We start from the raw sequence: 17,868 nt of genomic DNA on the forward strand, positions 1-17,868 counted from the left end.
ATATTTACAGAACGTGGCTCTGTGATGGTTTTTATGTTGAAGACAACAAATGATAATGGGAGTGTTATTGTTTTACTTTGTATTAGATCTTTCAAGTTTTAATACTTTTCCCGTACCTGGTGTGTCCTTCATTTGTTTGCATCAAGCAGGCAAGTAGGTTTATTCTGTTGCAGAAGAGACATTGCATGTCTCTTCTGTGACAAAACAGCCTGCCTGCTTGTAAGTTTTTAATTGTTGCCTTTAGCTCCACTTTAAAGTGGTATTAAACCCAAAAATGTAATATATTGCTGCTTACCAATATTTAGATGCAGTGGCTGCATTATTTATTTATTTTTTACTAGACTTTTCCCCCTTTGTTTTCACCTGGTGATCTGGACAGTAAAACACATCCCGCATTAAAGTGCCCCCACTCTGGATGAATGAGTACAGGAGGCACAGCAGAATTGTCAATCTACTGGGTAGGGTAGTGTTCAATATACTAGCAGATTTAGATACACTAACAAATCGAAGCCAAACTCCAGATCGCACTTTATAATTAGTTACAGCAAAACTTTTTTTTTCTTTTGGGATAAAGGTTTTACATAAATAAAAGCTGATCATTGTAAGACCTCTCTGCCAGTGTGGAATGGTTAGTCCCATCCATGTAAACTGATACATCTAGAAGAGAGCTTGTTCTTTTGAAAAACAGATTTACTGGCCAGATCACCAAATGAAAATAGATGAAAGCCTAGAAAAGAAAACATAAGCCACCATCATATCTAAAAAACGATTACCTGCAATATAATAAATGCTGCTTTAAAGGGTTTAATACTGCTTTAAAATCAACAAGACTGGGTTATATGCAGCTAACTTCAGGGTGATTGGAAGGCAGCAGGGATAATCCCTAAAATAACTCCTCCCACTCCCAACTAGCTTTAGTTTTGTAGCTAGCAAAAAGGGAGATAATAAGAACAGAGGGGAGGGTGCTGTTTTCTGTACTGTACTAACTACAGGAAACCAAATTTACTGGAAGGTCAGAAATCCTATTTTCCTGATTTTACAGTATAGGCAACAAGCCATCATACAATACAATCTGATGGCTGTGTTCATTGCAAAATCAGAAACCAGTACAGAGATAATGAAATTGGCCCTGTGCCAGGTGGTTGCTGTGACCAATGAAAGCAATCACACATGTAAACATAGGCTACATTCTCCATTTATTCTCACCCACCTATCAGCTGTGAGAGGAAATTGTGCACCAGTACACAGTGTCACCAAACCAGTGCACCCAGCCACAGTGTTGTTGATCACCGCCACATCAGTGCAGTGTCCTCAGACCAGTGCAGCCAGCCACAAAGTCCCTGATCCACACCAATGCCAGCACCACCAGACAAATGCAGCAGGCAACAGTGCTCCTGATCCCTGCCACACCAGTCCTGTGTCCCAGAAACAGTGTTCTTGATTGCTAGCCACACCATTATTGCTAGACCAGCGTAAGCCAGCAGCAGAAACCTGATTTCTGCCACATCAGTCACAGTGTCAGTGCATTCACCAACATTGTCCCCGATTGCTGCCACACCAGTGCCAGTATCACCAGTCTGTCACCTGCAGCAGTGATCCTAATTGCCTCCACACCAGTGTCTACCAGTGTTCAGAAGAAGTCAAGCACTCAGAAGAGCAACTATACACTTATAAAGTTGTACTCCGTAATGGCGGACTATGAGAGATACATTTTGCAGTGTAATGCAGTGTAATGAGCACAGATTGGGTGCTTGTCCTGAAAGGGGGGTGTCGGGTTTATTCTTTATCCCTTTCGCTGCCAGAGCTGTTTTTGCAGACGTTTAAAAAATAATTTTGGGCTTGAAGATTACACAAAATCCCCAAGCATTATATATTTTCTGAAAGCAGAGACCCTAGAGCATAAATTAGTGGTAGCTACAATTTTGTATGTCGCATGATATTACCGATTATACCGCAAAATTTCAGTAAAAAAAATACATTTAAGTTCATTTTAGAGCACAAAAAAGCAATAATTACACTATTTTGTTTTGTAAAATATAAAAGTAGAGGTTTCAACGAGTAAATAAATATCCAACATGTCAAACCTTAAATTTGCATGTATGCGTGAAATAGCGATGAACTTCAGTACCCTATATTTTCTATAGGTGACACTTTTAAAGCCCCTTATAGGTCATCAGTATAGGTTTACAGAGGATGTCTCGTGCTACAACTATTGCTCTAATTTTGGCGTGCACGGCGATATGCAACATGTGTATAGCAATCGACGTTTTCATGTGTAGGCGCCCCAGCGTGTGCTTTTAAGTTTACATGTGCGTATATGTGGGGGTGGGCCTAAATTTTTATTTTATTTTTTTGAGGTGATGCTATGCTTGGCTGCAACTTAAATTTTTTACAATTAAAAAAAAAAAACGGAAAAAAAAAACATTTTTTTTCAGCACATAAGGGACAAAAGTCCCCTATGTGATGATTTTTGGTAACAGGTTCTCTTTATTGAGACATCCAAGGTCTAAAAGACCCTGCATGTCTCCCCTGTGCTCCACTGAATGTAATGTAGTGCACATCACACTGTATTACATTCTTTCCTGGCCTCGATGGCTGAGAATTTGTCAATGGGGACCCGGAAGTGACATCATAAAGTCACTTCCGGGTCAGTACAAGAAGGGAAGGGGAGCAGACGCATCCGCTCTCCTCCCTCACCTCTACCCCATGGCACAAGCTGAACCGATCCCGAGCCCACAGGTGGGCAAGCGGAGCCTGGGAGACACAGCAGGCGGGGGGAGGTTCACGTGGGGGGGCGGAGGCTGGCACTATGGGCTGTGTGAAAGCAACCGGGCCGCAGCGTGGCCGCCCGAATGCTTTCACCTGACAGGTGAGCTCTGCTGCTTGCACGCAGCAGGGCTAAAGGTTAAAAAAAAGAAAAAAGACCCACCCGGCGTACAGAACTAGATGCGTCCCTGCACTCCCCTTTCCTGATGGGTACCCAATCGTTGTTCGTCATGCTGCAAGGTCCCTCCCTTCCCTGCTAGTCCCTGGGTACAGTGCTGGGGACAGGCAGGGAGGTAAGTAGAAGGTAAATAGCACAATGTTGAAAACATTCAAAGTGCAAGTCACTATAAAGCCCCTTTCATTTTTAAAAGCCCAAGACATTCCTAAAAGCACCTCAGATTTAAATATGGTTCTGGTTAAAATTATTTTTTTTTTTGTTATCAGGCAAGTAGATTGCCATAAGGGACAAGTAGATTGGAACCCCAATTTAGTCCTTTGGGCAAGGAGTTCTTAAAAAGAATTCCACATCCCAGGTATTCACAGCCCCAATAACTCCACGCGGTCTGGAGTAGAGCTCAAAAATAACAGTAAAAATGACTAACAATAAGACATAAAATTATATTAAAATAACTGTCCATGACAAATTCTTCAATCAATTGACAAAAGCATGTGGATACAACAGGCAAGAGGAAGTAATCAATTTGAGATCACACAGCATACCAACCACAGTCACGGATTTCGACAGATCCAGCTTTCACAGGTAATGGAGACTCAAAGAGTGCAATGAGGTATCAGTGTGAGTGTTTTAATTCAACTAAAAACAATTTCCACTTACAATGTGGTCTAAGGATGTCAGCTTGGCAGAGTAAAGTCTATTCACATAGTTGTCTTGAGGGAACAGCATAATAGCATGAGATAGGTAATAGCACAGCTCCAGGGAGAGCAGCATAGTGGTGTCATATAGATGATCAAACGCTCCTTAAAGTGGATCTATACTCCCTTCGGTTCCACCGATGTGGCATCCCGAGCTCCCAGCCACTGATATATTCGGGCAGCTGGCTTTCAATCGCTGGCCACTTTCATTGGCCAGACGGGGATATTGTCACTCCCGTGCAGGGAGTGCAGTCAGATTTGGCATTGCTAAATTTGTAGTGAGCTCAGCATGGTAGAAAAACTGTGCTTGGTGCTCAGAAACAAAATCACAACTCCCACACAATATCAGTGCTGAACCAAAATTAAAGAGATACAAATGTTGTGCAGTGGTATTAATTTAGATGTGTCTTGGTTATATGTATCCCAATACAAAGAATCACAATAAATAAAAAATAAATGTGATATGTGTACCAACAGCATAAATTCAAATAAAATTTAAAGAATGAAAATTCAGAGGGTGACACAAAAAATAAAAAACAAATAAATCAATAAACATAAATCCTGACGGAGGTCCACAACCTATATGCAAATGTCCAAATAAAAAAAAGTAATTATGTGTATGTGGGCAGCACAGTGGCTAAATGGTTAGCACTTCTGCCTGGCAGTACTAGGGTTGTTGGTTCAAATCCCAGCCACGGCACCACCTGCCTGGAGTCTGCATGTTCTCCCTGTGCCTGCGTGGGTTTCCTCTGGGTACTCCGGTTTCCTCCCACACTCCAAAGACATGCTAGTAGGTTAATTGGATCCTGTCTAAATTGGCCCTAGTATGTGTATGTATGAATGTGAGTTAGGGACCTTAGATTGTACACCCCTTGAGGGTTAGGGACTGATGTGAATGTACAAAATATATGTGTAAAGCGCTGCGTAAATTGACGGCGTTATACAAGTACCTGAAATAAATGTGTACGAGAGTTCCATCACCATTGCAAATCTTGCCACGTTTTCACTCATGAATGACAATAAGCAGCCTTGTGAATTCAACACCACCACCAATTGCAGCCTCTCACCAAGCGTTAAGATCCCAAATTATAGGTGGTCTTACAACAGCATGTTATTAGTAATCATCCATCCACAGTCTTGGAACCATACAGCATATCACAGCAACAGGTAGTTCAATGGCACTCAGGAACTCCGAACAGTAAATTCACACTGAGGTACTGTGAACCTCAGCTTCACCATATACATTAGGTCATGTAAGAGATAAGCAAGCATTTCATAATGCAACCCACTGATTTATTGTATTAAATATTGTGCATCTACTCACATAAGGCCAAGAGGCCTTTCTCAATGGATCTCAACATTTTACAATTGCTCAATTGAGTTTGTGGTTTGTTTAACCTGTCCTTGTAGTCTGTTGTATGTAGGGTACTCAATTAGGGTGCTTCGTAGTCGCTTCAGTGAACATCAGACTTGCCCAGACATGGCAATTGTGACCACAGTGTATCCAGACATTTTGTGGAGAAACAACTCCTCTACAAATTAGCTTGTTGTATGGGTTCTTGAGATCACATAAAAAAAAAAAATCTCTCTCCTGTTGAGTGTTAAAAAAAAAAAACTTGACAAGAGGGAATCCTTATGGAGGTAATAACTAGATTCCCAAAAGGTCTTCATAAAGAAAATGAGAACTATGATACAACTCAAAGTTTTCTCATTTGTTTAGCTTTTCTTTTTCACTGCTGCTGGTAAGATTGAGATTTGGTATTATGGTGTTATAGCCTGTATTTATTAAAAGAGAGGTATGGAAAAAAAAGTAAAAAAAAAAAAAAAAATATATATATATATATATATATATATATATATATATATATATATATATATATATATATATATATTTTTTTTTTTTAATCATACTTAAGTGGATGCAGCATTGATCCGAGGGCGAGAACTTAACGATCAGATGCTCAGTTCTCCCGGCCGCACTGATCAGAGAGCCATCAGTGACCACTCTTTATTCTGCCTCCCCCCAGTGCTCACTGATGTGCTGGGCTGTGGAGGGGGCAGGAGTGACTGGCTAAGGCTCCAGACATCTGGGTGGATCCTGACTTTAAAGTCAGGATCTTTCCACAGCCTGGTCTGGCTGAGTAACATCAGCCGACAGTGTATTTTAGCCCCCCTGTTGGCTGAAAATGGGTCAAAAGGAGTGTAGAACAAACTGCACTCCTGGGATCGACAGGAAAAGTACAGCCAAACTAGCTTTGGCGGCTACTTTAATACAATTCTCTGCTACTCCCTTCTAGTAGCTTGTGGAAGATTAGCTCCAAGCTCCCTCTGCTGGTCAGTTCCTGTAGACCCGCAATCCAGTCCTTAAAATTCTCAATTGCCTTTGTGAAACCCGGCTTGAGATAAGGGTGGATTTTTTGGAAAAGCCCGATTACCCCTGGCCTGCACGTGAGCTCCTTTGCAACTGTGCGTAGCACTCTTGCAGGGAAGAGCTGATTCCACTGTGCTGGTGCTGGCTTTGTCTGGAAACCGGCCAGTGTCAAGCTTCAGATCCTGCTGAGCTCCAATGTGTTGCTCTCTCTGGAGCTGTGCTACTATCCATTTCTTTCACTTAGTAATTATTCAAGAAACAAAAGTAGAAAACAGTGGTGATACATAACATACAACATGACACAAAATTATTTGTCCCATTTTCCAAAGGAAAAGTACAATAAACAGCATTCAATACCGCGTTCTCTCACAAAATTAGTCGTTACAGAAAGCAAACAATGCAGTTAATGAGGGTAAAAATATACAGGGCAAACCCATGAGTTACCAATGCAAATAAACAATTATCTAGTTCATGTTGTTATACTGATGCCTCAAGACAACTATGTGAATGGACTTTTTCATGCTGATAAGCTGACATCCTTAGACCACAGTGTAAGTGGATGTTTTTATTTGTATGAAAACTTTTTTTTTTTTAAACACTGACACCTACCTGCCCCTCTGTCTTTGTGTCCCCATTATCTTTGCCTAAAAATCACTTGCCTAATTCACCTTTAATGGTGAAGTCAGAGACAAGGAGACAGTCACAGCTCTCAAGGAAGCACAACCAAAGAATCCAGTTTTCAAAAGGAGCAGAGACCACTTTCAGAAGAAAGGATGTCTAAGGTCTCGTGATAACTTTGCACTTGTGTAAAACGAAGAAAAACTCCTTACAGGATATGGCTGCAAACTCAGAGACTTCCCTTTGTAGAGGTAATGATCATAAGAAAAGCAACTTTACGGGAAAGGATAGACAGGTAAGGTAATATCCCACATAGGTTCAAAGGGCAGCCTGTGAATAGCCAAGAAAATCACACTGAGGTCCGAGAGGGATACAGGAGAACAAACTGGATGGGATGCAAGAGTCACACTAAACAAAGGCTTTAACCACAGAGCGGGAGGCAAAAGTTCTCTAAAACAGCTTTCTAAAGCTGAGATTTGTCAAGGCCAAATGCTGGTCCAGACCAGACTGGAAGGAAGACACAGAATACATGTTGATCCAGACCAGACTGGAAGGAGGACACAGAATACATGTTGATCCAGACCAGACTGGAAGGAGGACACAGAATACATCCTACGGAGTATTTTCTAAGATGAAAATTTCTCAACTCACCGAAGCAAATAGACCTTCCGGGTATGATGACTGACTTTACGAGAAGTCAACTTCCTAGCTTTCAAGAGGGAAGGGATGACTGACCCTGCAAAGCCCCTGTCAGAGGCTTTGCAGGGTCAATCATCCCTTTCCTCTTGAAAGGACAAGTTGTAGAGCATGAAGAGGGGAGGAGGTAAAGTGTGAAACTGCAATTCATACCCAATCGAAATGACAGTTTGGACCCAGGTGTCCAAGATGTTCAAGGACCAGAAATCAGAGAAGACCAAGAGACGTTTCCAATGTTTTGAGAAGAGGAGGCACATCACTGCACTGAGGTCTTGACTACAGTTTTAGCTTGTTTAGAAGCCATATCTTCTTCTAAAATTATCTTTCTGTCTTGGACTTAGCATCTAGAGAGAAGTCACATTCTAGAAATGTGAAAAAGTGTGTCTACCAAGTAATTCACGCAGTAGTGTTTGGTAGGGGGCAAAAGTTCCATCTTACAGTGGACAGAGGAACCCTTAAAGGCTACGTTGACCTTTAAGAGAAATTTTTATTTTTTTTTTAAATGCACATGTTCTTGCAGACAAAAGTGTGTTTATTATTTATTTTTTACACAGCCTGTAAAATATCAATATCTAGCGATCAATAACCATTGATTGCGGGTGCAATGTCAAGCTCCTGCACGCCTTTCCTACAGCTATCAGCTCTTACTCCTGTACAGATTCAGTTATTGAGCTGTAGGAAGTGTCAACTGACTACGAGTGCTCTAATCAGCACAAAGTCCATTAAGAACAAGTCCATTTCCATTGTTGATTTTAAAAATGACAGTGGCTGTGGGGGAACAGGAACCCTATCCTGTTGTCACAGGGTGTGTGGGGGGTGAGGGTTGGGGTACTTAGCAACATGTTGCACCCTAAATACAGGTGTAACATGTTGCTAATGGTGGACATAGCTTTTAACCACCTCCCGCCCGCCATATAGTAATATGACAGACACAAGGTGGTTCTCTCGTTCTGGGAGGATGTCATACTGTATGACGTCCTCCCATTCTAACCGTGAATGCGCGGCTCCCGAAGCACGTCGATCGCCGGTGCGCTGTGTCCCTCAGACACAGCAGATCTCCGATCCACGGAAAGAGCCGAAGATGTCGGCTCCGTCATGTGATCAGCTGTGTCCAATCCCAGCTGATCACATGTAAATAGGGATATGCCGGTTAATCGGCATTTCTCTCCCCACGAGCTGTCACGCTGACAGCTCGTGAGGAGAGGGGAGCCGGTAATCGGCATTCCTTGGAGGGGACAGGTACACAGATCATCAGAGCACTGAGGATCAGTGTGCCCTGATGATCTGTGTAGCTCCAGCAGTGCCACCTGTCAGTGTCCATCAGTGCCAGCTCTCAGTGCTCATCCATGCCACATGCCAGTGCCCATCAGTGCCACATTTCAGTGCTACATCAATGCCACATATCAGTGCCCATCTGAGCTGCCTTTCAGTTGCACCCATCAGTGCCACCTATCAGTGTCCGTCAGTGCTGCATATCAGTGCCGCCTATCGGTGCCATATATGAGAGCTGCCTTTCAGTGCCGTCAGTGATGCCTGTCAATGCCCATCAGTGCCACCTACCAGTGCAGCCTATCAGTGCCCATCACTGCAACCTCATTAGCGCACATCAGTGAAGGAGAAAAATCACTTAACAAAATTTTATAACAAAAACTAAGAAAAAACTTTTTTTTCCCAAAATTTTCAGTGGTTTTTGGTTTAAGAAAAAATTAAAAACCCAGAGGTGATTAAATACCATCATTCTGTCACAAAAAAAATGATAAAAATGTAATCTGGGTACAGTGTTGCATGACCGCAAAATTGTCATTCAAAGTGCAACAGCACTGAAAGCTGGAAATTGGCCTGGGCAGGAAGGGGGTATAAGTGCCCTGTAGGCAAGTGGTTAAAGTGGAATTCAGGGCTCAACTCTAACTATTCTTAAAACGGTCCCACCCCCTCCTAACATCTATGCTTACTAACCAATGTAAGACAGCTGTATTCTTACAGAGATAAGAACCAGGAAAAAAAAAGCTGCAGTGGCTATGGTGCGGCTGAGTGATGAAAGAATCATCCTGCAAGAAACTCCACATAAGAAAGTATGCTTTTTTTCAGTAGAGATAAGAGGTCCATCACCGGACGGCTAAGAGTGAGAGGGGTTTTAAAGTGGGATGCCCATGCAGCCTTTTGTAAATGTTCAATCACCTGAAGGTAGTTGCAAAAAACTCATAACGATTTAAAGTAGCCTGTGTCTTGTATGATCAAATACATTTTCAACAATTTAGGCTGCTGCTAAGGACAAGGTTGCAGCACAGTTGCTCATCAACAAAAAATATTAGCATAAATCTGAGTGTTTTATGACCCAAATGACAGTTTTAGCTTTGAGTGAGTATGCAACAAAATAGCAAATATCTACCTATTTTCTCTGCCATAATAGTGAGTGCTTATTTAGCGATGAAATTCAACTGTAGTACTTGCAGCAGAAGTGTTAAGGAGGACATCTATTTCAGTGGCTAATTTATCACACAAATTGCATAAAGAAAATAAACCCATCTCTAACTTGCGTCAGGAAAAAAAAAAAAAAAAAAAAAAGTTTAGCTGCCACAAACAGTAAGACAGTTTTGACAAATGTCCCTCAGCGAGTTTCCTTTGCACAGAAGGAACACAAATATTTAACTTTCATGTAATGCTTCGTAAAATAAGTCATATTGTGTTTGACTGTGACTAAAACATTTTATAATATTACAATCAAGTAACACTGGTACACCTAATACAAAACCCTTTGTATACATACCAGTATACTGCCTTAGCATAGTACTCAATATTTTCAGAGAAGTCCCCAACGTCATCTTTAGCTATACTTTCCAACCAGTCCACTACCAACTGGAAACAGAAAAAAACAGGTAAGATTTCTGAAATTTCAGAATTGTATACATATATGCAGATGAAGGTTGGTGCATACATTTATAGACAAAGAATTAAGCTGCGTGTAGGGTTCATACATCCATATTATGTTGGTATACCAGCAGAAAGCAAAGCGAGAAAGCTCACCCTACTTTATACTCTCTCTCTCTTTGTGATCATTTTGTGACAGTTTGTCACACCTAAGCACATTGTGTACCAAAACAAAAGCTATCAGTGTGGCTGAGCTGCTGAGAGTGCCAAGAGAGCCAACTGAGGTGGCCTCTGCTGTAAACTTTTAAGACAAATTAGTCCTCAGTGCCTACAGCTACGGAGATCAGTGAGTGCTTGTTTTAAAATTAATCCACTGTTTGCTAATATTTGAATATCTGGAGCCTGGTTACACTTTCACTTCAAGATGCGGGTTTCAGGGCAAACATCACTACCTGGAACAAGCCTGCTATTTGTAAAAAGGTATATCCTCCCTCTATCCACCTTGCACATCAGTGGTTCCTAAAGCTATGAAACTAGTAGGAAAGTAACAAGCTTGGAGCTTGTACCTTAACCTCATTTTGCAATAGGTTGGGCTGGACTTTCATCGTTCTGAGTGGACTTCACTTGGCCATGCTGTGGGCGTGATCTGTAATTGACTGTGTTCATCGGACACAGCTGATGACAGATTACTATACCGGTCTGCTGCCAGTGCCATGTGATCGCTGTGACCAATCACAGCAGATCACATGACAACTGTAAACAATGAATGGCTTTGATTCATGCCATTCATTGTGTACAATTGTGTTGGCAGCTGTGTTAGGTCATAGTGATCACATTGTACAGACAGAGCCAATCACAGCCCATCTATACCATGTGATTACTTGTGGTCAATCATAACTAATCACAATAATACACACTGAATGAATCTATTTCATTCAGTTAAAATACTTGCTTATGGCAGAGAAATTCACTGCTATAAGCCATCAATGTGTAAAAATCCTGATCACTTCCCCAGAGTAGTACAATATTACTATGGTAACATTATATTGCTCTGGTCACAGTGCATTAAAAAAAAAACATTTGGAACCCCCCTCCCCCCACAATTTTGTTTTTTTCCCCATACTGTCACCAGTCAGTGTCCCTGATCACTGCCACACCAGTTATATGATGACACTGTACTGCACTGGTGACCATATGTTAACAAAAAATAAAAATTCATATGGGTACAGTGTTGCATGACCGCGCAATTGTCACCTAAACTGAAAATTGGCCTGGCCAGGAAGGGGGTGAAAGTGTCTGGTATTGAATTAAACAAAAGCCAAAAACAGAAACGTCAGCTCTCATATTGCTATTCCTCCAGATTCCCTTTAAAATAGACAAAATAAACAGCCTTTATAAGCAGGCAAAGTAAATAATACTCTAGGAATCATTTTATGTTACTTTGTTCAATACAGGGCAAATGTTTGGTCCCTGGGGATCTGTACAAAACCTTGAGAAACAGAACAGTAAAGGTTTCAAATAAAACACTGCAGCTGTACTAACCAATGTCTGTCTATTCATTAAACTTGTTATAGCACACTACCTTCTTGATGTCTCTTCATCCAACTAATACCTTACCTGGCTCTGACGAACAAGTGAATCTCGCTCAAACAGCTTATCCATTATCATCTTTTCACTAGCATTTGGTGCCTGTACATGAGAGAGGAATACATAACTGCAAGCACAATCAACAAATCCCAAACACAAAAAAAACCATGAACAAGGATATCAGGCTACCCATTAATCAGTGCTAAGAAAAAGAAACCTACAGAACAAGATTTTGTTTACCCTTAGGACTAGAGACTGTATAAGATTAATAGCACTGTAGCATCAAACAGCAGGGATTTGAAAATGTGGAACATGGACAACTTACTGCAATATCAAACATATTTTCATCCTCTGTTGCACACTGTATCCGATCTCTGGAAAGTACAAATTAAGAAATTGATTTTTTTTATTTATCAACCAGTTTAAGTTCAGACAAAGAATGGGTTGCAAGGTGCAAGAAACTTGCACTTAAAACCCATTTAGGTTTTGCTTATTCAAATTCTGTGGCTGCTTATATCAGTCAAGGTCTCTAGTTACATATTACCTACTTCAGTATTCCCAGTACCACCCAACTGCAGCAGCCATTACAAGCAGGCCACCCAATAAATTAGGACTGGTGTACAACTAGGGGGACTACATGGGAGAGAGTGATACATTCATAATAGAAGGGGGCAAAGACACAAACTATTGAGGGAAAATTTCACCACTGAAAATTTTAGAAATTCACTAGTGATTCAACACATCCATATTGAGATTATTATTGGCATATAAACATATTTTGCCTAGGGTGAGCAACGCATACAGTTACAGTGCGGTGGTGCAGCATTTACAGGGTTAAAATGGCAGACGACATTTATTTCTCTATGCCACTTTATATCACAATATCCCTTTTCCTTTGTAGATTTTACAGTGCTTTGCGAAAGTATTCACTTTATCCATTTTGTTGAGTTACAACCTGGAATTAAAATTGATAATTTAGGGCTTTTTACCATGTGACATTCCAGAGCGGGCTTGATGGAAGGGTGGACAGAAAAAAAAATATTGAGTACATCACATGATAAAAAAGGGGGTGATTACATGGGCAAGGAACTGCAAATGTAACCAATTTTCAAAATAATTTGGGAGAATTTGGGAAAATACATGTTTATCTACATGAAATTGTAATTTGTAGAGTGATTTTAAATTTATACAGAAAATACTTGCAACAATGACTTGTTGATGTGAACCCTAACATTTTCTGGGTTTAATAGTACTGAACAAGGCCAGCTGAATATGACTACTGCTAGCAATATAGGCAGTTGTAGATAATTAAAAAAAACATCCTAAAAATAGTGTAAGTGATGAAGGACAAACCTGTAAAGTGATGCAATGAGCCTCCAAGTTACCATTTCTTGTCGCAGAAGCCATAGAACACTGGCAGTTTTGGAAAACTTCTGCTGTCCTGGAGTGACACGGCTCACAATCTTTTTAAGTAAACTGACCTAAAAAAATATATTAGGTTACAATTCATGTCTATTGGGATGCAGCAACAGCACAGACAAAGCTGCTGTTTCCAATTTGGCATCCATGTGGGCGCATGTAACCGAACAAAAAGGCATCTTTTCTAAAACTTCCACAATTAGATACTCCTGTGACACAAGAAAACAGTTTTGTCCTACCTGTAAAATCCTTTTCCTAGAATACATTATAGGGCACAGAATAGTATACTAAAACACTGTCATCTTCGACAGAATTAGACACTGGCAAAGCAAAGCTGTACGGACAGTCCTGTATAACCCGTCCCACATCCAGCATGCCTCAGTTTAGTAGCAACCAATGATAATAGTGAACGAAAAGGATTTTACAGGTAGGAAAAAAAAAAAAAATCTTATTTTTCAGTCATAAATTATAGGAAACATGATAGTATTCTAGAAGATCCAAAAATCAGTCTGAGGGGTGGGCAACAGTAAACAGAGGAATAAAATAGTGTTAAAATGGAAGTCCCCAAATATTCACCTTGACTCAAGCAATGCAATGGCTGCAAGCTCCCTGTCCTGGTCAAGATAAAAGGAAGAAACCACCTTAGAAAGAAAAGAGGCCCTGGGCCTCAAAACCAGCCTTGTCCTTGAATAGCACAAGAAATGGTTCTTTACAGGTTAGGGCCCCTAACTCAGAAAACTGCCTTACCAGAAACGATGGCTGCAGGCAGGGCCACTGATAAGGCAGTACAGCTAGTCTTTTTGTACTGGGCCCAGGCCCCATCAGTTCAAAAGGGGGACCCAGGCACCTGCCAAGAGGAGGCCCGGGTGTACTGCCCTACTGCTGACATCGATCCTCTTGTGGCTCCTCCTGCAGTGTAGCCACAGGGAGGGAGAGGAAGAGAAGCCAGCAGCACTGCATCACTGTATGGGGATCGGTTCTAGTATCTGCAAATAGCCTTGAATGAGCCTTGAAATTACTGAAAACAGAAGCTATGACAGTACACATTAACAGCAATAGGCAAGGAGTTGAATATTGAAGAATTCGTTGCTGAATCTCCCCTGCAGAAGCCGAGCGTCCTGATTGCCATCATAGCAAGGAATGCAGCACATACATTTCCCTATTTCCTGGAATGTATAGATAAACTGAATTATCCCAAGAACAGAACCGCTATCTGAACTACTTGCCTTCCCAACACACGACTTTGAAAGAGCACCGGAGCGGATGACTTAGGGGTTTGCCCCCATAAGTGCTGTTGACCAATCTAGAGATAGGTGGTCAATAATACAGGGTGAGTGTAAATCCATGTGGGGCACAGGAGCACTGTCAAGTGGAGTACTTTAATAGTATTTGAGCACTGGTTCTTTTTGTATTGATTGGGACATTTATTGAATTTAAAGGACTGGTGTCATTTAGCTGAATTTGGAAAATTTTATAACAGAAACAAAGAAGAATGTTTTTTTTTTAATTTCAATATTTTCTGTAGTTTTCCGTGACTTAGCAAAGAATAAAAACCCCAGTGATGACTAAGTACCACCAAAAGTTCTAGTTGTGTGAACAACAATGAATAAAATTGAGTTTGGGTACATAGTTGCATGACCGTGCAATTGTGAAAGTGCGAGAGCATTGAAAGCTGAAAATTGGCCTGGGCAGGAAGGGGGTAAAAGTGCCCAGTATTGAAGTAGTTAAGCAGGTTGTGTGTTTCTACCAATAATAATTTCAGTGTATTGTTAGCAAAAATATAATTAGATTTTTTCAAAAGGGGGGGTGGGCTGTCATCTCTGTCAGCAGCCCTGGCAACAGGAAAGGCAACATTGCAAGCAGGGATAGTCAGAGAAATATTCGTAATAGACGCAAAGGGTGGTCTTGAAGGCAGAAATTTGACCCTTGTTAGTACTAAAGACTGGAGAAGACAGGATTCGTCCCACTGAGGACTTCCTGGATTGGAATTTTCTTGTCTGGTAGACTTTTGCAGAAGTTGATTTCTTAACTTCCAAGGGAGAAGAAATTATTTAATCTGAAGGGCCTCTGTCCATCAGAAACTAGGTTTCAAAAGTTAAAGTGGAGTTCCACTCAAAAGCGGAAGCTCCGCCTATTTGCCTCCTCCCCCCTCCACTGCCATATTTGGCACCTTTTGGGGGGGAAGGGGGAGCGGGTTTTGACAGGTACCAGCTCCCACTTCCATGCTCCCGCAGTCTCCTGGGAACTTTCAAAGGTCCCAGGAGACTGCTGGACCAATCAAGAGGAGCTGCGAGACTCGCGCATGCGCAGTGGGCACCAGATTGTAAAGCTGTCACAGCCTGGTGCCCACAGTAGAGATGCCAGCGCCATGGAGGACAGAAGGAGAGAAGGGACTGCTCAGGTGAGTACATTGCTGGACTCCGGAACAGGCAAGTGTGTGTTTATTACAAAAGTAAGCAGCTACAGTTTTTGTAGCTGGTGACTTTTAATAAAACAAAAAATGGCTGGAACTCCACTTTAAGCAGTTAAAGTCAGCTAAGAAGCAGGGTTGTAAACTGGCCCTTGGGGTAGAAGATCTGGACAATCTTGGATGGCCCAGAGAAAGTATGCTCTGATCAAGTTAGGGCGCACATCCTTTTGAACCAATTCGATGCAAATTACAAGATCGCAGGATTCAGATTGAGGGCAGAGTAGGAGAGGAAGGAAAAAAAAAACATGGGTAAGGCTGAACTAAATCCACAGAGTCACCAAAGCATCCCCTGCGAAGGCCAGAGGATCCCTGGATCTGGAGACAAACCTGTTTAGTTTGTTATTGAAAATGAACTCAGGAGGTCAACATTTAGCGTTTCCCACCTGCAATAGAGGTTTTAAAACACCTTTGAACAAAGACACCATTCTCTGTAGTTTGGCAGCTGACAAGTCCACCTGCTAATTTTCCATATATAAAATGTGAATGACGGTCGGGTCTGGAACGTGTAATTTTGCCCAATCCAGAATCAGAGCTGCTTCGCAGATACCTCTCTGAAGGTTGATGTAAGCCACTGTTGTGGCATTGTTTGACTGACTCCAGGTCGAATGACCATGCAGACGAAAGGTATAATGTGTAAAGGATGGTTACCTCAGTTTCATCAAAAGTAAAAGGCCATATCCTTCAAGCCCTTGCACCCCCCCCTCCACACCTACTGTATACATTTCCAACGCATACCTTTGACTCACTGGCCCTGCTCTTTGCTGCTGCTCGGTAACTGGGGTTATATATCATTGACCCTGCCAGTGCTGTGATTCCAATATGCTGTATAAGGGCTTGAGACCAGATATGCCTTTAATGTTCCTGCGCTCGCATGTTCTCATTTTTCCCCTGTTTTTTTTTCCCTGGGATGACTTACGTCTGATTCTTTGTCTATGTATTGCTATGTATATTTTTGTTCGCTGTATGTGCATTACCTCCTATTGTATTTCCGACTGATAACTTGTATTACCTGTACTTATTGTATGCTCTGAGTTTATTAATAAACTTTATGGAAAAAAAAAAAAATAATGTGTAAGGTAAGATAACCAAATCCAGAACACTGATCGGGAGCCAAGCACCCTCATGACAAAAGTCCCTTGTACCAGGTAGTTATCTAGGACTCCTCCACGGTCTAAATAGTCTAGCATCCATCATGACAGCCTTCCAAACCATTGGGAGAAAGGATTTTCCTCGATTCCAGTACCAAGCCTGTGGCCAACCACGCCAGGGTAAGCCCAGTCTTCCTAGTTAGGTGTATGGGAGTATGCAGAGATTACAGAATTTTGAATTCAATGGCCTGTTGTAAAATTTGGCATATGGTACTGCTTTGAAGGGTGAAACCATTAGGCCCAACACCCTTATGCTAAAAAGGAGGCACCTGGACTGCAAAGTTGTGGGAACAGAGAGACTGGATTGCGCCTATTGGTCCTTGGTCCCTCAGAAGGTCAGCCAAATATCCCACTATGGGAATGCCCTGAGGTAATAGTGGGGCAAGCACCTTGGTGAAGACCTAAGGTGCAGTCAACAGGCCAAAGGAAAACAACCACAAAAAATATTAGTAATAATGGGTTGTGTGCACAGAGCAAAATGCAGGTTGATTCACCAGGAAGATGAGGGATGTGCAAGTACACATCCTTCTGAGCATAGGGAGGAAAGTAATGACCGACTGAGATTTAAAAACTTTTGAACCCAGAGAAATCTGTCTCAGAATTAGATCCATTATGGAGCAGATACCTCTCTTCACTTTGGGGGCAATCAACACGTTGGGGAAAAAAATAAAGACTGGAATCTCGCCATCTCTAGAACTGGCCCATTGGGAGAGGAGCTGCTCCAAAGCAGTGTTGAGATCACTGATCTTTGTGAGGAAATTGGCAGATTTGATAACATGAAGCAGGCTGGAGATAGTGACCAAAATTCTAGTTTGTTGCCCCGAGGTACAAAAGTTCCAGACTCAGACAGATGGCTGTGAGGGCCAAAAAAAAGTCCCCCCGCCCTTTTTTTACAAGTGTGAGTGCCTCCTCATTGTGAGGAGGGCTTGCTTGAAGGGCAGCAAAAAAGGAAGAAAAGAAAAGAAAAAAAAAGGGCGGAGCTCTTTTTCAGACTCTTCCCTCATTGTGATTTCTTCAATAAGGGAGTTCAGTGATTTGATCGTGAAAGGCAT

At 41.7% G+C, this 17,868-nt stretch overlaps 1 protein-coding gene across 2 annotated transcripts in view; it reads right to left on the reverse strand.

Moving 5' to 3' along the window:
- NUP107 (nucleoporin 107) overlaps positions 1–17,868 on the reverse strand; it is an 86,147-nt gene that overhangs the window by 50,367 nt on the left and 17,912 nt on the right. For both annotated transcript variants that reach the window (XM_089652689.1, XM_089652688.1), the window contains exons 7-10: positions 13,133–13,260; positions 12,105–12,153; positions 11,810–11,881; positions 10,092–10,180 (exon numbers count right to left, since the gene is read on the reverse strand). In XM_089652689.1, coding sequence (XP_089508815.1) covers positions 10,092–10,180; positions 11,810–11,881; positions 12,105–12,153; positions 13,133–13,260 — 338 coding nt within the window. The remainder of the gene's footprint in view (positions 1–10,091; positions 10,181–11,809; positions 11,882–12,104; positions 12,154–13,132; positions 13,261–17,868) is intronic.

The sequence above is a fragment of the Staurois parvus genome, unplaced genomic scaffold, assembly GCF_062004578.1.
Source record: "Staurois parvus isolate SC_StPar_1 unplaced genomic scaffold, SC_StPar_1.0 ptg000025l, whole genome shotgun sequence".
Taxonomy (NCBI): Eukaryota; Metazoa; Chordata; class Amphibia; order Anura; family Ranidae; genus Staurois; species Staurois parvus.